The sequence below is a fragment of the Pseudonaja textilis genome, chromosome 1 (genome assembly GCF_049901715.1).
Source record: "Pseudonaja textilis isolate UNSWEBS1 chromosome 1, rPseTex1.2, whole genome shotgun sequence".
Lineage (NCBI taxonomy): Eukaryota > Metazoa > Chordata > Lepidosauria > Squamata > Elapidae > Pseudonaja > Pseudonaja textilis.
Window position 1 is genome coordinate 16,184,149 of NC_141990.1, and position 25,858 is coordinate 16,210,006.

Sequence of the window (25,858 nt, forward strand, 5' to 3'; positions counted from 1 at the left end):
GTGGGGTTTTTTTTAGTTTGAGGTTATCATGGTTGGCGTCCTTCCAACAGACTGCCTTGTTTTCTCCTTGAATTTGGTAAATATTTCTCCTGGTCTGTTGTGGAAATTTCATCACTGTAGTTTGTTTGGTTTTTATTTTCACCTTATCTGCTCGTTAAATTCGGACTGTGCTGCTTTCTTTTGAAGACTATTTTTGAGTACGTTTTATCTCCAACTAAAAATTATTGAACACTGGGGCCAAGTTGGAGGCATTAAAGGACGTTTATTTACATTTTGGATTTTGTTATGTTTGTGTTACACTCTGGGTCATCACAGTTCAGTTGTAAAGCTGGGTACAATTATATTATAGCTGTGTTTGATAAAATTCATTCAGTCTTCCTCCAATAATGCTGCAGATGTCTCTTTTGGCACTTCATCTTTTGGAGCCCCTGAGTAATATAAGGTATACTTAGAATTAACGCACACAGAGAGGTCACATAGCAGTAATATAGTCCAAGGCCCAGCCTCTCAACCATTCCAGGGAGCAAACAAGGGCTCAGTCAACCTGCCCATCAGATCATCAGGTTATGTCTCAAATTCCTTTGGAATACCACAACCTGTTTCCTACGGTCCAACCTCAACCAAAGTCCCTTACAACTGGTTATGTATGAAACCTATAGGGCCTATAATGACGCATGGATGAGAACAACCTGCCCTCTTCCCTTTCCCTGAGGTGAGACAGCTCCTGAAACCCCTGTAGGCACAACTCCAAAGAGATATACTTCCCCTCTGAGCTGAAACAGGTTATGGGATGGGATGGGATGGGATGGGATGGGATGGGATGGGATGGGATGGGATAGGACAGGACAGGACAGGACAGGACAGGACAGGACAGGATAGGATAGGATAGGATAGGATAGGATAGGATAGGATAGGATAGGATAGGACAGATCAGGTCAGGACAGGACAGGACAGGACAGGACAGGACAGAATAGAGCTGGAAGGGACCTTGGAGGTCTTCTAGTCCAGCCTTCTGCTCAAGCAGGAGAATCTATACCATTTCAGACAAGTAACTGTCCAGTCTCTTCTTTAAATCTTCCAGTGATGGAGCACCCATGATTTCTGAAGGCAAGCTGTTCTATTTGTTTGAGGCTAGCACACCTGCTTTCTAATGCACTCAGTGGGAACATCAATAGCTGTAATTCCTGTCTTGCCCACTAAGAACCTAGCCATTTTTATTTGAAAATTTATTCATTATGTCTGCAGATCTTGACATTCATCTTCACATTTTTCTCTGTCCTCCCCCTTTTTTTCTTATTTTAGCTAGAGTTTCAGTGGGATTCACCACTAATTTCCCCCCACTTTCTTTTTTTTAAAAAAATAATTTTTATTTTTAAAAACAAACATACACATATGAAACGTAAAAACATAAAACCATCTTCCATTTTATATACATACAGTGTGTCCGTTGGTTACAAATCTTTTGTGCTAGTCTTTTGTAGTCATTTACTCACAATTTATATCAATTTTCAAATTGTCGAACTAATATATACTTGTAAATTTATCAGTTATTAATCATCCATGACTAAACTATTTATTCCATCATTTTATATGAGATGTTCCAAGTTTTATCTTAGAATTTATATTATACTTTCAACCAATGGTTATATATGTCTATATTATGTCTTATATCAATCTATTAAATTATCATAAAATCATCTACTTTATTACATTACTATGTCTTTTTATCCAACCATTGATAAAACAAATCCCATATCATATAAAATAGTTTATCTTCTTGTTCTCTAATTTCAAATGTCAATTTACTCATTTCAGCACAGTCCATAGTGCATAGGTATTTTATCATTTTTCCCATTCTTAGCAAATACAATCCTAGCCACTGTTAGTACATTTACAATCAAATATTTCAACTCTTTGTTGTATATTTCCGGTATAATTCCCAATAAAAAGATCTCTGGTTTAAAGTCTATATGTTGTTTTATCATTTTTTCCAAACATGTGTGGATTTTAGTCCAATATTTCTTCCCTCCCTCCCCTTTCTAAGGTGCAAAATTCTGCAATGTGGCTGCTTGGGAAAAAGTGAATTCTGCCAAAATGCATATCTTCATTGGATCAGAATGAAAGGACTCAAGGGAACTTAAGGGAATGAAACAAAAAGCCTTGGAGAGGTATTCACTTTTGGAGGATGTGTGTGTGTGTGTATCAGGAGATTTAGGTCAGTGGAAATCTTAAGAGCTCTGACATGAAACAAATGAGCAGAAAGAGGTAGCTCTAAATAATCTCAGTTACTTGGCAATTTCCCAAGTTTTGTCATTGTCTACTTGGGTTCTGCAACTTTGGGAGCTCCTGGGGACTTCAATTTGGGACTGTTTTCACTCTCTGCCCACTCCAGGGCCTCTAAATTGACTACCTGGTTGTTTTAACTCCTCAGTCTTATAGAACATGAAGATGATGAGGGTGAAGGTTTGTTCTCCCAGCTGGTGGGTTGGTTTCTGAATGTTTCATTATCAGACTAGGTAACACCTTCAGTGAAGTTCAGGGGATCTCAGACACTTGACATCCCTTAAACCAGGGGTCTCCAACCTTGGCAACTTTAAGACCTGTGGACATCAATTCTCAGAATTCCTCAGCCAGCTTTGTTGGCTAAGGAATTCTGGGAATTAAAGTCCACAGGTCTTAAAGTTGCCAAGGTTGGAGACTCCTTCCTTAAACTCTGCTGAAAATGTTACCTAGCCTAGTAACTAAATGTTTGGAAACCAACCCACAAGCTCGGAGAATGAACCTTTACCCTCATGCTACAACCAAGCTATGGATATTCATCACTATTGCAAACATGAAGATGAATTAGGATTATAATGAACCAATTATAGTTTTCACCAGTCAATTTAGAGGGTGCCAAAATTATCAATCCGGCTTTTGTTGAAGCCCCCATTTCAAAGAAAAGAAGAAGAATGTTGATTTTTAAAAATTGTTCTCAGCAATCCAGACTCAATTGTTTGAGATAGACAATAAGTGAATGAATGAATAAATAAAGGTGGAGATAGACAAAATATATTAGTTCACTTCAATCCAGAGACTGAGAAATGGAGCAAGGCAAGAATCTGGTGCCCACTACTTAGAAAGGCCTGAGGAATGCATTAGAGATTATGAATCTGAAACTGTAAGTGGCTTTCTGGAAGCAAGCTGTATAAAAACACAATAAACAAATAAAATAATTGGAAGCTGAATTAATATTGTGCTTGCCAATAAAGCTCCTTGTGGAATTTACCACAGATCTACGAGTGCAAGTGATGGGAGGCATGAGTGGCTGAAGCCCACCCTAAAACCTCTTGGAACTCCAGAGTAACAAATCACAAATCCACTAGAAGATACTGTAATTGGCTTAGCAATGCTGTCGAAAGCCAGTGGGCAGTGCCCTGTCAGCACATTTGCTGCATGTGAAAAGGGCTCTTGAGGAACATCTTGAAGGACCTCCTTCCAGCATTGCTGGAAGATGACCTAACTCCCGCACAAAATTGCTACTATGGGAACAACCTCTTTGCAAAGTGCCAATTTCCTAGAATGTCACTTACTCACGGCCAAGTTAGGCAATAAATCATAGCTTTCCAGGTGCTTAGCATCTTATTCAGTGCTTGGCCTTCTCCTGGGGTGGCAGAAACCCCACACACAATTCAGCTGGATTAGAATCTTTATTGCAAACAAGAATGAAGTTTTCAAGGTAACAGCTGACTGCTCACAGCAGTATACATAAGCCATAAGGTTAATACATTTATTTCAAAGCTCCAGAGTTCAGATTTTTTTTCCATCTGCTTTCCTCAGTTAACCAATACTTGATGACTTCAAGAGGCTGCGGAGGTACATTTCTATAACAATTCTCTCTGGTCTAAAAACTGCTGGTTCCTTCTGGAGGAGTCTCAACTTTACAACTATTATATGTGTTGGAAGAAAGATCCATCTGGTTCAATTCCAAGCCGGGAGAAAAGCACTGGAGACAAAATGGAGGCTGGAGGCTGATTGGAAAGAGTCCATTTATTGATGAAGCAGAACTATCAAGCACGTGTGATTCTGGGCAACTGACCACATGGAGTTGAGAGGGGGGGTTATACCTTCTCTTGGGCTTTGCACTTGAGCTTCCTGTTCCTGTGCAAGAACATGTATTCTATTGACTCCCATGGTGCCATGTAGGGGTTATGTAGGGGTCATAGCTGGCTCTATAGGCAAAGTACGAATCCTAGATGTTTGTCAGAGCTAAGTTTGGTTGAAGTTTCTGAGAGTGATGCAATAATTCTGATTGTGGCTTTTGGCTCTTAGGTGAGGGCTAATCTGTCTTTGTTCAGAATTTGCTGAACGAACTCTTTGTGACCAAATCTGCTTCAGTATCTGCTTGGGGCAGGGAACTGGGTCTCTGAGTTTCTGTCTGCCTTAAGATTTTTTATTTCTCTTAGGGGAAATATTTTATCCTGCCTTTTTAAAATATTCCTCAAAATATTTCATTCTTCTAGAGGAAGGGTGAGTGCTAACTTTCTACATGTGTTTTAACCACTCTTCCACAGGACTTTTCCTATTATTCTTACTTAGCTTTATCCTTAGATTACAAAATAATTTCCTTCTTTCAATAGTCTATGTTTCTGATCACCAAACCCACAAATCACACATTCATTTTTTTCTCTGTTTTTCAGCAAAAAAACCATAAGTGGATTCCAGTCATTAATAATATAATTATTGTTCTTTCTCTAATCAAACAAATCAATCTGAGCATTTCTGCCAATTCTATCCTTTTCACCAGCCACCCCTCCATTGTGGGTATTTCAGTGTCTTTCTATTTTTGTGTATATAATAATCTTATAGCAATTGTATACCGTACATAAAAACAATCTTCCATAACTTTTTAAAATTGTCCATCCATTAGTCCTGAGAAAAGCTCCATTTCAATTGAATATTATCTTTAAAATTCTTGGTAGTATAAATGATGCTGCAGGCATCATTTGCTTTGAAACATGGCAGCTTCATGTGTTTTAAATTAACTTTAAAGCAAAGCTAAAAAATGAGATGGAAAAAGGTGAGGGAACAATAGCACACTTGGGTATTGTGTTGGCATTTGTATTTCTTTTACTTATTAATGAAGACGTGTTGATATTTGCGTTATATTATTACAAATCTTTTGTTCTAATGTTTTAAAACCTTAGCCAGTTTAAAATATGTGGACTTCAACTCCCAGAATTCCCCAACCAGCAGAGCTGGCTGGAGAATTCTGGGAGTTGAAGTCCATATATTTTTAAATGGCTAAGGTTGAGGAAACATTGCTCTAAAGGCTCCTTTCTTTATATTTTACAATATATTTCTTTATTCTTTCTTTATATTCTACAATATATTTTATATTGTATTGCAGTCTGCTTCAATATTTTTATCCTACGCTTAGTATGCTATACTTAATTAGAAGCACATGATCTGTGATAAAACGAGACCAGAATAGTATATTTGGCAACTATTTAAATTCAGAGTCACATTGTAGTTATATTACAGTTTTCTATCCCTTTCCTGGATTTCAGGTTTTATTAACTGTAAGCAAGTTGGAGTTGTGCTCTGTCACTTTATAAAGCAGTCTTCTCCAATGTGGATGCTACAAACTTCAACTTCCAGAATTCTCAGCAATGCTGAGTGGGGAATTCTGGGAACTGAAGTCTAGACATCTGGAGGACTCTCAGTTTGTAAAAGTGGCTATAAAGTACTATCATGGCATATGAAGATGTTAACATAGATAATAGATAAGAAAAGCTTGTTTTATTTGGAAAGAAGGAGGAGTGGAAAAAACATACCCACTTTGGAATAATAAAGTATCAGCAGTCTGATGCAATTAATTAAATTGCTAATTAGGGGCTTTCAAAAGATAAAGAGAAATATTAAGAACTGCCAAAAATATTTATGGATTCAATTGTTCAGTTTACTCTCTAGGATAAAATCGCTAAATTATATATAATTATGCAGACATACAGACTTATAATGTAGAAATGTTTAAAGATTTAAAGTCAGTCATGACCAATTTATCCTAACCACTTCTATTTAGACCACTCTTGCTCATGGAATGGGATGACTTACCACAGCCAACTTGCGACCAACTGAACTCGCCGTGGCTAACTCATTATGGCCAACTTGCTGCACAAGACAACTCTCCAGAGGACAAATTAACAATTCAATTTAATTACTGAAAATAAATAAAAAAATATTTTAATTTTTGTCCTTCACATTCCACTCTGTCCTTCCTTTTGCATCCTTTCTTTAATGATTCTATTCCACCATTTCTTTGCTATTAGTGTGATTCTTGTCCCATGGCGAATTGGCTATGGCAAATTGTCCTGCGGCAAGTTGGCCATGGCAAGCTGGCCATAGTGAACTGGCTGTGGTGAATTGTCATAGACCCCTTGCTAATGTGTTAACTGACAGGGAGATTAGAACTGAAATATATTATTGAGACTGGCTACAGCAAGAATGTCAAACTCAAGGCCCGTGGACCGGATCCAGCCTGGCAGGGTGCTTAAATCTGGCCTGTGGGCCCGGCCTAGAAATATCAAAGGATAGGCCTGCGGTGCCTCTGCTGGCCAAAAAAGGTCATGTGAGGCCCCTGGGTGGCCTGTTTTCCGATAACACAACAGATAACTTAAGATAAGATAAGGTAAGATAAGGTAAGGTAAGGTAAGGTAACGTAACGTAAGGTAACGTAAGGTAATGTAATGTAACAACATAACATACTATTGTCCCTTATTCCTAGGGCCAAAAAATAAACTTGAAATAGAACTATATCTCTCAGTTCCCAGCGAAACCTTAAACCATGATAACCCTTCCTGTTAAGGTGAATTGGTAGGCAGCCTTGAATGATGGTATTGAAACCAGTCCAATACTTAGGGGCTAATTACCATGCAGAGGGAACATATCTCTAACCGGGGTGGGCTTCAAATTTTTTAGCAAGGGCCTCTATGCCCTAATGACTGGCTGGGTGGTCATGTGGCTGGCTGGGTGGGGCCAACTCGTCTCTTCTTTGCCCTAATTACCTAAAAAAAGATATATAGCAAAAAGTTGTTTATTATTTTGTGCATTTAATACTTAAATAAAAGACTGGGTAAAATGAGGCTTAACAGGAGTGACTCTGAGAGGGATCTTGGAGTCTTATTGGACGACCAGCTAAATATGAGCCAGCAGTGTGCAGACTGAGACTGAGTAACAGCATGAATCCGCAAGAATAACTGCAATTTTGTGGCTCATTGGCTCATGATGTGTAGCAACTTTGAAGAAAATAGAGGGACTCATAGTTTGAGCCCCAATAGCTTCTTTACTGTCAAAATGTGTGCCACATTTCTTTACTGCAAACCAACAACTTCTGGTCCATAGACCTAATCTGGCCTGCAGAGCTTCAATGGAGACCGGTTAGATAACCAGCCAGTTGAAGACATTGAGTTCAAGAGCTTCTATTTCACTGAAAAAGGAACTGTCAGCTGCCACAACAACCACTCCAGGTAAACAAGACAGGAAACACATTTAGATGAGCTAAATGCAGAGGTGGTATTCAGCCAGTTCTGACCAGTTCTGGAGAACCGGTGGTGGAAATTTTGAATAGTTTGGAGAACTGGCAAATACCACCTCCGGCTGGCCCTGCCCCCATCTATTCTCTGCCTCCTGAGTCCCAGCTGATTGGCTGAGTCTTCTTTTGTTGCCCTGCACAGGAGAACAGAGCTGGAAAGCAGGTTAGTGGGGTGGGGAAGGAATAGGATTTTGCAGTAACCTTCCCCTGACACACCCACCAAGCCACATCACACCCACCAAGCCGGTAGTAAAAAAAAAATTAATCCCACCACTGGCTAAATCTATTTTATTAACACTTTTACATTAACAGAACATTATGAAGTCTTTAAAGTGCAAACCTCTCAGCACCACTTTGCTTGGTCCACTAGTGTGAGTTCTTTTCTAGGTTTCTTTGACCATTAAGCCACTGGGGGATCCTGTCTCTCTTAACAATTGTTTCCCAGGCAGCAACTCATCCCCAGCCCCACTTTCCCCAAGGTCAGCCAGGTGTTCCATTACAGGTATGTATGAAGGGGAAGGGATTCAGAAGAGGCAACTTCCTTTTCTGGAAAAAAAAAAAAAAAACACCTGCTGTTCCCTCTCTTTATCTCTAGCATCACCTGGTTTACCAAGGGCTTGGATAAATTAGTTTTTTCCAGTGGATTAGTCCCCAGGCTGTTTTCATCTACGGGTTTAAAATACTGCACAGTAGATTCAGTGGTTCTGTTGATTATACAACATAAAAAGAGGAAAAGAATAGAAGAAGATCTAGGTCACTATAATGAAAGTTTTAAACCAAGAACCTGAGGGAAGTCAGGAATTAATTAAGTGCCAGGGGCACTGGGCTATATTGTTATGGATAGCCTCCACAAAGAGAGGGCAAAATGATATGTATTGGAGGGCTTACTTGTTCTCTTTCATAGATGCATTTTGCCAAGCTCACATATATTGCTTAATGGGAGAATAAAGATGTGCTTTTTGATGAATGGGAAATGGACTCATGATTGTTACCATGAGACCAATTCTTCAAAATGCCCTCATTATAACTTGGCCTACAAAACGATCTTCCTTTTCGGGTATAGTACTGTCCTCAATTTATGACAATTGGGACCAGAAATTCCATTGCTAAGCAAGACAGTGTTCAAATAAGTTGTGCCTGGTTTTGCATGTTTTGCCATGGCTGTTACGTAAATCACTATATTTGTTAAGTGAATCACTATATTTGTTAAGTGAATCTGGCTTCCCCCGTTGATTTTGCTTGCCGGAAGATTGGCTGGGAAGGTTGCAAATGGTGATCACGTGATCTTAGGACACTGCAACCACCCTAAATATTTGTTGGTCGCCAAGCTCCAGAATTTTGATCATGTGACCATGGAGATGCTGCAAAGCTTGCAAGTTCAAGCACCAGTTCTAAGCCACTTTTGTCAAATTGTCCAAGTTTAGGATTGCATCAGACCACTTTGAAGGAATGGTGAGCTACAGTAGATGGAAGAAGAAAGCTGAAGTGGTGGTAAATAGAAAAAAATATTTACAGAACACACTAATCAAGGAGAGAAGCAACCTAGAACTAAGGAGAAACTTTCTGACAGAACAATTAATCAGTGGAACGACTTGCCTACAGAAGTTGTGAATGCTCCAACACTGGAAGTTTTTAAGAAGAGAATGGACAACCATTTGCCTAAAATGGTATAGGGTTTCCTGCCTGAGCAGGGGGTTGGACTAGAAGACCTCCAAGGTCCCTTCCAACTCTGTTATTCTGTATCTTAACAAAATCAGTTCTAAACTTGATGGATGCATTCACATGCAACATGCTAGACTTTTTAAGTTTGCTAGTTTTAAGGAGACCACCCCATGGCCCATTTTGGCTGGCAGAGTGCTGCAGGAGGCCGTCCAAGCTGAAAACGGGGTGCAGGTGGACCACATTTTGGCTGCCAGAGGCACTGTAGGACAGTTCTTTGTTATTTCCAGGCCGACCTCACAGGCCAGAATTAAGCATCCCATGGGCCAGATGCAGCCTGCAGGCCTTGAGTTTGATACCCCTGGTTTAGATAGAGTCAGCTCATTAGCCCTGTTACCCATTGTTTAACTCATGGCTTGTTTAATCATATAGAAAAAGACACTCTTTAAGTTCATCCATATTGTTCAAAAGTATGACATTTCAAACTGCAATAACTGAGCTTACAAAACAAACTAGATAAGAATGTGTGAGGCTGGATTCCTATTAGCCTAAGCCATATTTTTTTAAAAAAAATATGGTTTGATGAATAAGACACATTGGTTGAGTTTACACATATCACAAATCGTGGTTTAGATTCACAAGAAGCTGCAAAACAAGCGTGGTTATTAGATACCATGGTTTAACACAGCTTGTAAACTCTGCCACTGCGGTCTTACTGAAAGTTGGAACCTAGCATGGCTCTCCTTAGGATAGGTCTTGTTGTCTAAGGCAGGGGCGTCAAACTCAAGGCCGCAGGATGGATCCGGTCCGCCAGGTGCTTCAATCTGGTTTGCGGGGCCAGCCAGGAAATAGCAAAGGACTGGCCCACAGTGCCTCTGACACCCAAAATGGGACACGGGGGGGGTGCATTTGGGCCCCGTGGGCCATTTTCAGCCTGGATGACCTCTTGCAGCACTCTGCCAACCAAAAAGGGCTGTTTTGGCCGGCAAAGTGCTGGAGGAGGCGCCTGTCCCATCCCATGGACCCAGCACATGGAGAACTACAGTGTTGGTCCCTCCCTTGAAGAAATCCAGTTTGACACCTCTGGTCTAAGGACTGTGCACGAATATCATCCAATTCATCATTTTTCTTCATTTTTCTTTTTCATATCATTTCTCAGTATATATTTTTCTTCCTCCAGAAAAACCAAAAAACATACCACCATTTGAATCAGCAAAGGCTTTTTGATTTCACTGAAGTGACCTGTTTGGGTTATTTGGGGGAAAGGAACACTTGTGTAATTGAAATCTTCACTGTTCTGGCACAACTATTAACCAATTCCGCAGGGAGCTCCCTTAATTAACCCTTCTGCAGTATTTAATTCATTGGAGACTTCTGAAAGACTTCTTAATTAGGTCTTTAAAAATAAGGCAGAGATGTGCAGAGTGTTCTTGGAGAGTAAGTGCCAGGCTTGTTCCTGAGAAGAGGTTGGACTAGACCTCCACCCCCAGATTCTTTGTGCCCTATTGCTGCTGTGGTCCTTTCCTATTTTGTGTTGTTCTGCAAAAGAACAACAGCGCTGGGGAACTTCAATACAGAGCAGTTTGACTAGGAAAGGGCAGCTGGATGAATCAGAATGTTATTAAAACTAGCGACAACAAAGTAGAGTTGGCACATCCAAATCGCTGAATGCACCCATGGGTAGCAATAGGAAGGTTAATTTAATACAATGCTTCTGAAATCAAAAGCTGAGTGGAAAAGATATCAGAATTTGTGAGGGTCATGCACACTTATGGAGGCGCCACAGCCTTTAGCTGATTGTCTCCTCTATCTAAATTAACCAGAAATGAAATTGGCTTAAGAAATGTTTTTCCAGATTTTAACACTTCCCATGTTTTGGTCATGGTGGTGGCAACATGCTCTGCCTATATTGCAGCTAATGCAGCTGCCAATTGGTGGGTTCTCCTGATAACTGACAGTTCTCAATCTTCAAGGTAACTCAGTGCCCATTCAAAGTTACAATGGCACTGAAAAAAAGTGACTTATGACCGTTTTTCACACTTACAACCATTATAGCATCCCCAGGATCACGTCATCAAAATTCAGATGCTTGGCAACTGGCTTGTATTTATGACAGTTGCAACCTCTCAGGATCACATGATCACCTTTTGCAACCCTTTGATATGCAAAGTTAGTGGGGAAGCCAGATTCACTCAACAACCATATTACTAACTTAACTGCAGTGATTCACTTAAGAACTGAGGCAAGGAGGATCATAAAATGGGGCAAAATGCACTTAACAACTGTCTTGCTTACTAACAATTGTGCTCAATTGCTCAACTGTGGTCGTAAGTCAAGGACTACCTGTATTTTCTCCTGCCCTGCATGCCAAGAAAGCAAGTAGGAATTGTTTTCCTTTCTATGGCTGGCTTTTTTGAGGTGGAGAAATAGAGAGCCACAGGCTAATCAGTGCAGATTTTTTTTCATTGATGTTACCTTGTTGAGTAATCTCCAAGCAAATTCTACAAGCAAACAACCAAGCTCAGGGAGTATTCCACAATTCAACTCTGAGCCACAGATACTCACTTCTGTTGGAGTTTTACAGGCCTTGTCACTTAAGTTCAAAGAGGAAACTTGACAAAAACCCCATCAATTTAGTTTAAAAAAAAATTGAAACTAAATTTTAAGAATGGCCAGCATTTACTAAGGTCCAGCTTTTCACAATAGGTGGCCCAATAACACATGAAATGATATGGTGAAGCATTAGAGGTGAAGCATTAGAGCAATGGTGGGATTCAAATTTTTTTGCTACCAGTCCTGTGGGCGTGGCTTGGTGGGCATGGTGTGGCTTGGTGGACATGGCAGGGGAAGGATAACCTTCCACCGCACCAGGGGGAAGGTTATTGCAAAATCCCATTCCCTCCCACCCCACTAACCTGCTTTCCAGCTCCGTTCTCCTGTGCAGGGCAACCAAAGAAGACCAAGCCAATCAGCTGGGGCTCAGGAGGCAGAGACTAGATGGGGGCGGGGCCAGTCAGAGGTGGTATTTGCCAGTTCTCTGAACTATTCAAAATGTCCGCTAGCGGTCAGAACCTGCTGAATACCACCTCTGCATTAGAGGCATGCCCACCAGAACACAAGCATTTGAGTAAAATGGAATGAAGCATATTCCCCTGCTTATAACAGAATAACCATGGTGAGCAGTGGATAGAATGCAGTACTGCAGGCTACTTCTGCTGACTGCCAGCTGCCTGAAATTGGCAGTTCAAATCTCACCAAGTTCAAGGTTGACTCAGCCTTCCATCCTTCCAGGGTTGGTAAATGGGGACCCAGATTGTTGTGGGGCAATATGCTGACTCTGTAAACTACTTGGTGTGGGCTGTAAAGCACTGTAAAGTGGTATATAAGTCTAAGTGATATTGTTATTGCTGTAACAGAGTTGGAAGGGACCTTGTAGGTCATCTAGTCCAACCCTCTGCCCAAGCCAGAGACCATTTATGTCAACAGAGAAGGGAAAACACTACTTCAGTTGCAAAGCAAGAGAACTCAGCATGCTGATGATAACTGGGTTGACCAAGAGATGCTGACAGAGTCTTGTCTCAGCTGCTTGGAAACATGTACACCTGGACTGTATCCTAAGGTAAAACAAGCTACATGATTTTCCCACTTGAACGCTGTCAGCTAACTCTCAAGATACACCAAATCCCAAAACTCCCTTACAGCCAAGACATTTTATTCAGACTGTAGGCCTCTGCTGACTCTTCTGCTCCTCAGTCCATGTCACAGCAACTCTGGATCTAGCTAGTGTCATTGCCAGTCAATCTGACTCTGGGCCTGGAATCACCACAGAAAATAGACACTGTCCAAATTTTTATATGAACTTTTCAGTAGGAGATTATTTCATGGCTCTGCAGTGTTAAGAGGTTTCAGAAAGATGACAAGATAGCTTAGCACTAAATCAAATATATATATATACTGTATATTGGGGAGAAATACTGGAAGTAGTGAGAATCCCCACAAGAAGACCAATGCCCTTCACCATTTCATGTCAAAAGCATCTTCTATCCATCTTCATGGAGTGCAACAATAATGCATCTGGATGGCTGTTGTTTTTCAGGATTGCCTTATGGACCACAAGATATAAAACAGATTTATGGAGCCCTAAGTCTGAACATAAAACCTTGCTTGTGAGTCATCAGTCTGCAAACGCTGGAAAGATAAAACTGTAGTCTGTTCTATGGCAAGATTTCTAGTGCACCATTTGTCCATTGATTTATTTATCAGAAATATTTTTATCCTGCCATTCTTCTACTGTAAGCCTGGATGATATAAATATTTCTGAGCACCAGCCTTGTTCCCAGTTTCCAAGACGCAAAAGTGCTGTTCAAAAATAAATTTAGAAACTGAATACAGTCTAATTAAAAGGATAAGACGTCAGACATTAAAATATTATCATTCAGGGTAATGAACATTAGCCAACTTGCTTCTACTGACCTAAAATGCCTGGAGAAACATTAGATAATGATGTGAGGTTAAGATGGTAAAATAATTCTAGCTCTGCCTGTAATAACAATGACGAAAGTCTACAGGTAGTCCTTGACTTACAGCCATTTGTTTAGCAACTGTTCAAAGTCACAATGGCACTGACAAAAGTGACATGACTGTTCATCACACTTATGGCTGTTGCAGCTTCATATGGGCAAAATGTGGGCACTTGACAACCAGTATGTATTAATGACAATTGCAGCATCCCAGGGTCATGTGATCACCATTTGTGAGCTTCCCAGCTGGCTTCCAACAGGCAAGTCCCTGGGGAAGCTGGATTTGCTTAATGACCACATGATTCACTTAACAGCCATTGCAAAAAAAAGGGTTTGAAATTGAGCATGATTCACTTAATTAAAAAAATCCTTGCTTAGCAATGGAAATTTTGGTCCCAATTGTGGTCAAGGTCATAAATCAAGGACTACCTGAGCGTATTACATTTCTTTCCTTTTTTGACAAGTAATAAGGAGGAAACATTTTGTGTGCAAAGATTGGGGAGATTCCTGAGACCCAAAGGATCCATCACAAAATACACAAATATGTTCTCCAGATAGCTAGAGTCCCAGCAGAAGGAGCAGCCATTTTTACTGTATTCCAAATTTAAACAGAGGACAAAACACATCCCATTGCTTCAACTGGTTCACAATGATTATGTTGCATATGCAGAAAGAGCCTTTGCTTGACAGATCTGCCTCCTGCTCCCGCTAGATTCCTTGGCAGGCTCTTATGGTGATTTTGACATGAGGAAATTGGAGCACATTTTCAATGCCAAGCTAAGACGTTCAATCACAGAAGCACCATCCACTTAACATGGAGGATGTGTCAATTTCAGGCTTTTTCCTTCTTTGCAAAAATGGAAATCGGAATAGAGGTAGAAATGTCAGGGTTGCCATCTCCCTGAAAGTCGTAGCTTTTGTTCTCAATGCCTGAAACAAGAGGTTCCAAGAAGAGTCAAAAATAAGTGAAAAACAAAGAAAAGACCCAAACTGCTATTTCTTTACATGTCTGATTGCCTCAAAAGTAGCCCAAACTTCATGGGGCCCCAAACCTCATTATAAACACAGTAGAAAAGGGCTGCCATTGGAGCATGCCCAGTTTACAAAATGGTTGCCACGGTAGAAGACGCTGGTTACAGAAACCAACATACCGAAGAACAAATGAGGAAAAGTGTTTATTATTGCTGCTTGAAAGCTAGTTTGGTCTAGTGGTTAAGGCACCAGGCTAGAAAACAAGCGATCGTGAGTTCAAGTCTCACCTTAGCCATGAAAGCCAGTTGCGTGACTTAGGGCCGGTCACTCTCTCTCAACCCAACTCACCTCACAGTGTTGTTGTTGTTCGGAAAATAAGGAGGAAGGAAGGTGTGTGGGATGTGTTTGCACCTTGAGTTATTTGAAAAATATAAATAAATAGCCCACAGCTTACTTTCATTGTGTATCTTTGAGGAAAGATGGCAAATGACCTCACACATTTGATGATATCTCATAAAAGATATGGGTTATATTTTCTGGGTGATGTCATCATACCTTTAAGTTTACTTTAGTCTTTTCCTTAAGGCAAGTATGCACATTTATAAAAACCTGAACAGCATCTACTCACCTTGGTCTGTATGCCAAACAAATGACCCATTGGAATACCCATATCAAAACAACTTACCTTATGTGTGGCCAGAACCTGAAAGTAACATTTAACACAGCACAGTACTCAAGCAAAATGGTTCAGTTGAGATCTGCATACGTGGGACTGATCGGGGTAGATTGTAAGGGTGACACCGGAATATAATTTTACCATATTTTATCTATATCTTAAATTATTGAATTTTGTTCCAATTTCATTTTAAATTATATTTTATTCCAATTCCATTTTAAATTGCTTTTATCAAATTTTAGTAATAATTTGTTTCTGGAACTCTGCACTTTGATATACTTTAGTCTTTTCCTTAAGGCAAGTACGCATATTTACAAAAAAACTGGACAGCATCCACTCACCATATTTATTTTCTAACAATACTTATGGCAGTTATGTGAAATCCAAGGCCATTCTGAGAATGAGGATGGTTTTTGGAAGCTGGTGGTCTGCTGCTTGCTGTGTAATTTGGTTTAAAGTTAAAATAAGCTTTAATTTGAAAAAAAAAAAAGAAGCAAAATGGAAAGAGACAGGCAGGGGGCTAGTATGTACCAATATAGACATGTGTGAGCACATGGGTGCCTCGTGGGGGATCCCAGTGGTTATTTTTTTTAAAGTTGTTTCTGGTTTTAACATCGTGCTAAACTAACATTCTTCATTTAATAAAAGATTTGTACTCCCTCAATATGGGGAGGGTGTTTTTTTTGCAGCTAATTTCTCTGAAGTGGTTTTGGAGGGCAGCTTGACTTCCTTCTTTTTCAAACAAGGCAAGAAAAGATTTTGAAATGAACGCAATGCCTAAAATACTTCTTTCCTACTGGAAATACCAACAATTATGGCCCTTGGCAGGTCCTTCTGCCCTGTTTCCTGAGTGACAAGGCTCGTGGGAAACTATACAGCCTTAGACTCAGGGGTCTCGTTGTCTGGGAAACCTGCAGAATGTCGCATGATGAAGGAAGGCTTAAAACTCCTTGCCTATTTCATAAAAATAAAAGGAGCTCCAAGAAAATAGTCTCCATCCACAGTCTCTGGTACATTTGCTTCCACAGAAAAATCTGTACTGGAAAAATAGGCCTCTCTTTTATCAAAAGACACAATGCTGTTTATTGCTTGGGCGAAAGACCATTCCAGACAAACAAAAGTGTTTTCTACAATAGATTGCAAACAGAAGGGATTCCCTAAGACAGAGAGGCCTGGCTGTGTCCATCTGTGTTCTTCTCTACAAAGAAAGAAGGGCTCCCCTGCCCATCCTCAGATTTAACTGCTAAAGATTTTGTGGAGGGAAGTTCAACCTGATTTGCTATATTATGTTATATTATGTTATATTATATTATATTCTTATCTTATAGAATATTATTGAATATTATTATATTTTCTCCACCTTTATTATTTTTACGGATGACTCAAGAAGGCAAAAATATCCAACACACTTTCTGCCTCCTATTTTCTCCACAACAACCCTGTGAGGTGGGTTGGGCTGAGAGAGAGCAACTGGCCCAAAGACACCCAGCCAGCTTTTGTGGCTAAGGTGGAACTTGAATTCACAGGCTCCTACTTTCTAGCCTGGTGCCTTGACCCTGAGACCAAATTGGCTCTCTTTTATTATTTATTCATTATACAAATTTATATGGCCACCCAATCCACACATTTAATGATTGCATGATTCATTTAACAATTGCAATGATTCACTTAATAACTGTCATTTTAAAAAGTTCATAAAGAGGGGCACAATAACACCTGCCTTATTTAATAATGGAAATTTTGGACTTAATTGTAATTGTAAGCTGAGGTGTATCTGTATCTCTGTGGCCTGATCATGCAATTTACTGGATTATGAGATTTGTGTAGTTTTGCCTTAGTATGATCTGTGAATGCACCCCGTTGTGATATATTTCATCAAATTATAGTATACTGCATTGTGTGATGATGCTACCTAATATGTTTATATGAGTAAATTAATGAATATTCAGATACAAATATGCTTTGTTGCCTAAACTGGGGCCTCTTAAGACAGAAACATAGTGGATGGCTTGTACGATATGCTAAACAAAAGACAGATCCAATTATCTGCACCCAATTAAACATTTGACTTTGCTGTGTAAATTTCCTTTCCTTGCAGGTAATCCTCAACTTGCAATCATTCATTTAGTGACTGTTCAAAGTTACAGCTGTACTGGAAAAAGTGACTTACAACCAGTACCAGCATTAACAACCATTGCAACATCACCAAAGTCACATGACCAAAATTCTTGGCAGGCATTTATGACAGTTGCAGTTGTCCTGGGATCACATGATTGTCATTTGTGACTTTCCCAGCTGGCTTCTGACAAGGAAAGACAGTGGCGGAAACCAGATTCATTTCACAATTATGATATTAACAATTGCAAATGATTTGCTTAACAGCCATAACAAAATAGGTCATAAATCAGGTGTGTCTCACTTAACAACTTCCATGCTTAACAATAGTTTCTGGTCTTAATTGTGGTCATAAGGACTATCTGTATCTTGTTTTTCTACCCCTCGTTCGCCTACTGTACTGTGCCATGAAGACGGCAGTTTTAGTCTCAGGACTTGCCTCTAGTCATGTTCTGGGAGCTTCAGACTCTTTTGACAAATGGACTGGGAGTCTGAATGCATGTTGGGGACTACAACAATCATTCATGATAGCAGTGTTCCAATATCTCAGGGGCTGCCACAAAGAAGAGGGAGTCAAGCTATCCTCCAAAGTATCTGAAGGCAGAACAAGAAGCAATGAGTGGAAACTAATCAAGGAGAGAAGCAACCTAGAGAACTAAGGAGAAATTTCCTGACAGTTAGAACAATTAATCAGTGGAACAACTAGTCTCCAGAAGTTGTGAATGCTCCAACACTGGAAGTTTTTAAAAAGATGTTGGATAACCATTTGTCTGAAGTGGTGTAGGGTTTCCTGCCTAGGCAGGGGGTTAGATTAGAAGACTTCCAAGGTCCCTTCCAATTATGTTATTCTATTCTATTCTAAAATGCTTGAAATGGAAGACTTCTAAGGAATATGACATATGCAAATCTATTCATCCTCAAAGCAAAATTATTATCTTCTAAATAAACTACTTCAATTCCCCCCCAAACAAGTTAGATTTTGGTTTCCCAGAGCCTTTAATAGTTCCAACATCATCTAGAAGTATCAAGATCACAGCTAAGATAAAATCCATGGGATAGTAAAATGTTATGTCTATGATTCCCAACACTTTTGTCTTTCTTACAGAATCTAAGGCTTATAGTATCTTATAGTTGTCATTTAATGTTTTATGAGAACTGGTTCTCGGATTGATAAGATGTCTAATATCTGCTTCCAAAACAATTACCATGCAGTGTTTCCCTGCTCCACAAAATAAAAAAGAAGCAACCCTCCTTTTTTATGTGGAAAGTTGAAAGAAAAATAGAAGCCTCCCTTAATTTACCTACATGCAGATTTCTCAACTGAAATTAGAGTGGTCATCTCTCCATCTTTCTCAGTTTTATCCAGAGATGCCAAGAAGTGAATTTTAGTCAACCTTTGGTGCAACTGAGCTGCACTATGATCTTTTTTCAGCCCAGATTTAAGGAAAGAAATCTTGGGATGTAGGATAAAAGTCTTTGAAGTTCAAGAGAGTCTGATTGCAGCCTTTCTCTGAAAAGCTCTGCAGATAATGTCATGAACCCAACTGGCTCCAATCCACCACATCAACAACATTTTAAATGCCACAAGATACTTTGTTGCATTCACTGCAGCAGCTGAATGCAGTCGGCCCTCCAGGGGAAAAAAAATAACTCTGTTCAGAAAAGACAGAATCAGGTTATTGAGCTGACCTGTTTTCTGGACTCCCACAATACATTAAGCAATAACTCGACCATAATAGCAGTTTGCACCGCGCACTAAGCTCCCACCCCAGCCCAATATTAAATGCATATTGTAAAAATGTTATGTCTGTATCTATCTTGATTAATTGTTGGTGAAAACAACCCAATAAGTGGAAGTTCTGATGCTGTCTCTCCTTCTGAATGTCTAAGACTATGCCTAGTAAGAGAAAGCATCGAAGTCTTTTGGAAGTGGATTTATATGTTGTTTTAACTTCCCTGACTTTACTCCTGGAAAGCTAAACCATCCCAAAAGGTTTTTGCTGGATTGTGCAGTCCAGTTCCTATCTTATCCAGTTAAGGGACTATTGTTGAGAAGGTGGCAGGCTGACAGCTCCAAAATTTCTGGAGGAAGCAGATGATCCAGACCTGTATCACTCAATGTTCAGGCTACGATATACCACTGAAATGGCAATGGTTGCAGGAACTGGGCATGGCTACCCGGGGTGGGATTCAAATTTTTTAACAACCAGTTCTGTGGGCGTGGCTTAGTTGGTGGGCACGGCTTGGTGGTCATGTGACTGGCTGGGCATGGCCAACTCAACATCACTCACATCAAGGTACACATCTCCTCGCCAGGCCTCTCATGACTGTGGGGATACTGCAACAGTCGTAAGTGTGAAAAAGTGAGCATAAGTCACTTTTTTTCAGTGCCATTGTAACTTTGAATGGTCACTCCACACAAGCATTGTACCAGCAAAGAAAGGGAAAAAAAACTCCAGAGACGTTCCTGAGACAGGAAGTCTAGTCCTGCCAGGAATGTAATAAGGGTTAACAGAGAGGCAGTTTCTGTAAGCAACACCAGAATGTTTCCTTCCTGCCTTCCTTACAGGATTAGGCCAGTAATTTCTTCTAACAACCAATTCTCTGAACTGCTTAGAATGTTAACAACCGGTTCTAGAAAATAGGTGCGAACTGGTAGAATCCCACCCCTGATGGCTACTCTAGTGAAGAGAAAGACCAGGGGAGACATGATAGCAGGGTTCTAATATTTGAGGGGCTGCCACAGAGAGGAAGGGGTCAAGCTATTTTCCAAGGCACCTAAAGACCAGACAATGAATAATGGTTGGAAACTGAACAAGGAGAAATTCAACCTGGGAAATAAGGAAAAATTTTTCAGTGAGAACAATCAACGAATGGAACAGCTTGCCTCTGGAGGTTCTGGGAACTTCATCACTGGAAGCATTCAAGAAGAGACTGGACTGCCATTTGTCAGAAATGGTGTAAGGTCTCCTGCTTGGGCAGAGGGGTTGGGTTAAGTGACGTACAAGGTCCCTTCCAACTCTGTTAATCTGTATCTTTGACAGGATTTATGGTAGACTCAGGATGAGAGTGGTGCATCCATTTTGGCCCAGCCTGATCTATTAATGGCTTTTGATAGGAACGATTATAGTATCTTTCTGGACCAGTTGAGAAGGTTGGGAGTGGGAGACACTCCTCTTCCCTACATTCCAGTTGGTGTTCCGTGAGGGGTGGGGAGAAAGGTGGGGAGAGAACGTCCAGCTCTACACTTCTGCTATGCGAGGTTATGCAGAGCTTGGTGTGTTCTCTGGGCCCAGAGTTTCTTGGATACAGTAGATGGGAGGCCTTATAAATTGGATGGATGGAAGATAGATAGATAGATAGATAGATAGATAGATAGATAGATAGATAGATAGATAGATAGATAGAAATAGATATACAGATGATAGACATACAGACAGATAGATGATACAGACAGACTGACAGATATAGACAAATATATAGATGACAGAGAAACTGATAGATGATAGGCAGGCAGATAGATAATAGACAAACAGATAGATGATAGATGACAGACAGACAGAAAGGTGATAGGAAGACAGATAGATAAGAAACAGACAGATATATGATAGGTGGATGGTAGATAGATGATAGATAGATAATCAGTCTTGGTGCAAAGTAATGTTTAAGTTATGTTTTCATGGTATTCCTGGGGAGCCCCATTAGGTAAATTAAGGCAACACTAGAGTCACATTCAATGTATCATATTCTTGTTCCAAGAATGAAAAGAAAAAGACTGACCTGGTGTCACTGGTAGTGGTGTGGCTGGTGCTGCTGCTTTCTTTGAATCTTCTTCAATATGAACAGCCGTCATGAGGAAACAGCCTCCTCCGAGGACACCAACAAAAATGCAAACCACAAAACTGTACTTCAGACTCTGGAAATCCCAGAGAGTGGAATTATCTCTTTGGTGCACCTTGATTGTATTTGCAATCTATAGGTTGAAAGGATTTACGTCACCATCAGATACAAGCTGCAAGTAGTCTCTTTCCAAGTCGGATCTCTGGAATATCTAACACAGGCAAACCATTCATGCCAGGAGTCACACTGACAATATTTTGGAAAATAAGGACTATATTCGACAGAGGATAATGCTGCGTTGGGTTATGAAAATAGACAGAAGCAGAATTGGGGGTAGGAGGATTTTTTTCAATTATATGCCTCTATTTACACTCTCCAATTTTTTGCGTTTTGAAATATTATATAGAACGATAGGAAACTGTATATATTCTTGATTTCTATGAACCATGAAATGCTGAGAATCCCCTAAGGTACACATTGTCCCTTTCAGCGAAAATCAAATTATATAAATTGTTTGACATTTCCCCAGCTCTGTTTTCAACATGTTATTTGTATTTGTTATTTGTTCACAAAACTAAAGAAACACCTGGCTGCAAAGTTGCCATTCCTTTTTGAATATCAAATTGCATGGCAGAGTGAAGTCTCAATTTTACAATCAGATCCTATCCTCCACAGTAGTAATGATGGCTGTGGAATAGCAATAGCACTTACTTATATACCACTTCACAGTGCTTTACAGCCCTCTCTAAGCAGTTTACAGAGTCAGCATATTGCTCCCAACAAATCTGGATCCTCATTTTAATGACCTTGGAAGGATGGAAGGCTGAGTTAACCTGGAGCCCTGTCAGGATTGAACTCCAGGCTGTGGACAGAGTTTGCTTGTCATATATAGCCATTAAAGCAGGGGTGGCCAACTGGGTGTGGCAGTCTGCCCCCAACTATCTGAGTCCTCATTTTACCCATCTCAGAAGGATGGAAGGCTGAGTCAACCTTGCGCCGGTGAGACTCGAAATGCAGAACTGTTGGTAGCCGGTAGTCAGCGGAAGTAGCCTGCAATACCGCATTCTATCCACTGCACTACCACAGCTCAATGGTGCAATGAGATGAATGGCCCTCAGAGCTCTACAACCTTGAAGTCAGGATTGCTACTTTTCCAAGGCAAAACCCAACTCTACTGTAGTTTATTGCAAAGCTAATCCATCAATAGGAAGGAGCCTTTAAAACCCAAACAGAATTAGTTTATGTCACACTGTTTCCAATTCATCCCAAAGACATGCTTTCTTGTCACCCATCTATCCAGCCCTGCCCCATTTAGGCCACAAATCTTCCTAACTTACAATTCCGATGAGGTAGGGGCTGCCAGCATCACCCAGCAAATGGCTCATAAAAATTTGAAGGGAAAGTGCAGTTGACTGACAGGCGGGTTTCACTACATACTGAAAAATAAATAAATAAATAAAGAGATTGTGTCAAAACATTTGCCAGAGATGAATTACAGGTGGTTCTCGACTTAACGACCACAATTGAACCTCTGTTGCTAAGCACAATAGTTTGTTAAGTGAGTTTCAGCCTATTTTACCACCTTTCTTGCTACAGGGCAAAGTTTCAAAAAAATGTGCATAAAAGCAAAGGACTATTTTCATTATACCTGTAACCACTGGCATGATTTGATTTGATTTATTTATGCATGTATTTGTGTATGTATTTATTTATTTATTTTGTCAAGGATGTATTAGATACATGAATAATATTAATATATGAAATGGATACGAATAAAAAGAAAATGTTAGGACAGGGACAGTAGGCACATTGGTGCGCTTATGGACGCCCCTTACAGACCTCTTAGGAATGGGGTGAGATCAACAGTCAGCAGTCAAAGGTTAAAGTTTTTGGGGTTTGGGGAAGAAACCAGAGTCAGGTAGTGCATTCCAGGCATTGACCACTCTGTTGCTGAAGTTGTATTTCCCACAATCGAGTTTGGTGTGGTTTACCTTGAGTTTGTATCTATTCTGTGCTCATGTATTGTTGTGGTTGAAGCTGAAGTAGTCATTGACGGGTAGGACATTCCAATGGATAATTTTATGTATTACGCTTAGGTTGCACCTAGGTTGTCTAAGCCTAAAATTTCAAGTCTTGTGGCATAAGGTATTCTGTTGTGAGTAGAGGAGTGCAGAACTCGTGAAATATCTCTGGACTCTTTATATAGTATTAATGTTCGATATGCAATGAGCTATATGATTAGGAGATTATAGTTATGTACACATGTCATCAGACAGCAGATTTTGTGAACTCTTCTGCTTCAGAGAAGAGAGTGATACTTTCTGAGGGGTACACCCTGATCATGTGGTTATACTGCAATTGTGGACTTTTGCCCCGCTCCCCAGTGGGTACCCCTGAACTTAAAGCCAGCTTAGCAAAACACAACAAGCTAAGATTATGATTGTGTCCCTGCAATACAGTGAACTACAAATCACCCAACCTGTAAATAGCCCAAGGCAATATTTAAACACTGGAATCTGGCCTACTTTGACAAATCTTGATTCTGGTAATTGTAGAGCAGAGACAACCATGGCAGGAACAGCGAAGTCATGAATAATATATTACCCCACTACAGATTTATTAATATAGTTTTATCGCTCTCCTATGTTTTAAGTTTAACATCAAGGGACATTGAATGGGTTATTCATATCTAAACTTATGTAAACACAAAGAGCCTTTGTGTGTCTACTACACACCAGGTCAGTCGGTTCCTTCGGAAATAATATGTAACAGAATTTCAGCAGATGGCTTAGTTTTATGATGTAAATCAGGCCATGCTTCCCTAGGATTGACTGCCCTGAGAGATACATCAAGACTGGCTTTTGAGTGAACATGTATCAAAGTGCATGTTAGGCTATTCCATGCTCCTTCACCACCATGCCTCTCTCCCCCCAGTACTTGCTGACGTAGAGCCTGACGGGAGGTGAAAACAGAGAGCATGGAGAACTAAGAATAGAAGTATTGGATTATCAGCAAAATCAATATGACAGTAATGACAGTTGAACTGAACTCACCAAGAGGATGTCAGCCACAATGGCCCAGTTTAAAGATAAAAAAAATACCGCAAGGGCAATAAGAATCTGAAATATTAAAGAAGACAGAGAGAAAGAACATCATGAGTTGATTGGAAGGACAATGGCATGCCCATATTTATCCATTCCAAGCTGCCATATCCCCTGGCCATACTTTTAGCTGAATGTATACCGAATGCTGAAATCATAACATTTTGTTTGTTTTAGCAATCTTCCCTGTCCTTTCCCTCACAACCTTGAGGGCTCAAATCATTAAATGCTAAATATTTCAAGGTGCCCATCAAAGCAGTAGATTCTCTGTGGTCAATGACTGAACTTTAAAACAGTTTATCAACTAGCTGACATACTCTAGAAGCATGGGACTCTTGATTCCATAATTTCCAGCCTTTTCTGGGGAGTAATATGAGGGTAAATACAGTATAAAAGCTGGGGCTTCTTTAACATGAAAACAAAAGTCATCCATTAAATATATGGATTCTTTGGTCACTTACATATGCAGCTACAATACTCTTCTCAGCCAGCATAATAGCCAAATACATGCAGGGAGATGAACTGAACAAGCCTACTGCACAGATAAGAGGGTCAGCCTTGGTGTTAACCTTCTTGTATCTTCGGGCAGCTTCTGCTCCAATGACGACCCCCAAAATGCCAGTTGCTATGGTGATCCCTCCAAATATCTCACTAGTGACCAAGCAAAAATGCAACATTTTTATCAACAGCATTCATTAAATATTGGTGTAGAAATTTTGATATGGAAATCTAAAAAATTACTAAATGAGAGAAAGTGAGGGGGGGGGGAGGGGGGGAAGGAGAGAGGGAGATATGATAGGTAAATTTTAGGGTGCAACTCCATTCAGCCCAGCCAGCTAGGGAGGTTGGGAAATAGCATCCAAACTACATAAAGGCATATCATATTTGGGAAGGCTGCCATAAAACAAGAAAGACTTTATCGTTTTTTCAGGACCTTGTAGCAGCCATTCCTTTTTTTTTCTTTTTCTTTCTTTTCTTTGAAAGAAATCATGGTGATTCACTCAAGGCTATGCCTACTTTGCACCCCCTCCAGCCCCCATGCTAGACGAGTGTTGCAGAGGTAATATTTTGTCAGTTGTAATATGGATACTAAAATATGCCCAGTTCCATTTTGCTCTTGCTACAGAAGTTTCCTTAGGCAGGTTTCCGGATCATTGTGTCATTTGAACTTGAAGCAGCAGCATATTAGTTAATCTGAAGCCTGCTATCCTAATCAACAATAAACTTATCAGAATATAGCAGAATAACAGAATTGGAAGGGACCTTAGAGATCATCTAATCCAACCCCCTGCTCAAGCAGGAAACCCAATACCATTCTAGACAAACTATCCAGTCTCTTCTTAAAAGCCTTCAGTGATGGAGCATCCACAACATCTGAAGGCAATCCATTCCTCTGGGTAAT

General features: G+C 40.1%; 1 protein-coding gene across 1 annotated transcript in view; it reads right to left on the minus strand.

Annotated features, from left to right (window-relative positions):
- Positions 1-13,068: 13,068 nt before the first annotated feature.
- The window catches only part of SPNS3 (SPNS lysolipid transporter 3, sphingosine-1-phosphate (putative)), a 30,484-nt gene continuing 17,694 nt past the window's right edge, over positions 13,069-25,858 (minus strand). The window contains exons 8-12 of the mRNA XM_026708444.2: positions 24,918-25,107; positions 24,409-24,474; positions 22,693-22,791; positions 21,296-21,488; positions 13,069-14,682 (exon numbers count right to left, since the gene is read on the minus strand). Coding sequence (XP_026564229.1) covers positions 14,585-14,682; positions 21,296-21,488; positions 22,693-22,791; positions 24,409-24,474; positions 24,918-25,107 — 646 coding nt within the window. The 3' untranslated portion in view covers positions 13,069-14,584. The remainder of the gene's footprint in view (positions 14,683-21,295; positions 21,489-22,692; positions 22,792-24,408; positions 24,475-24,917; positions 25,108-25,858) is intronic.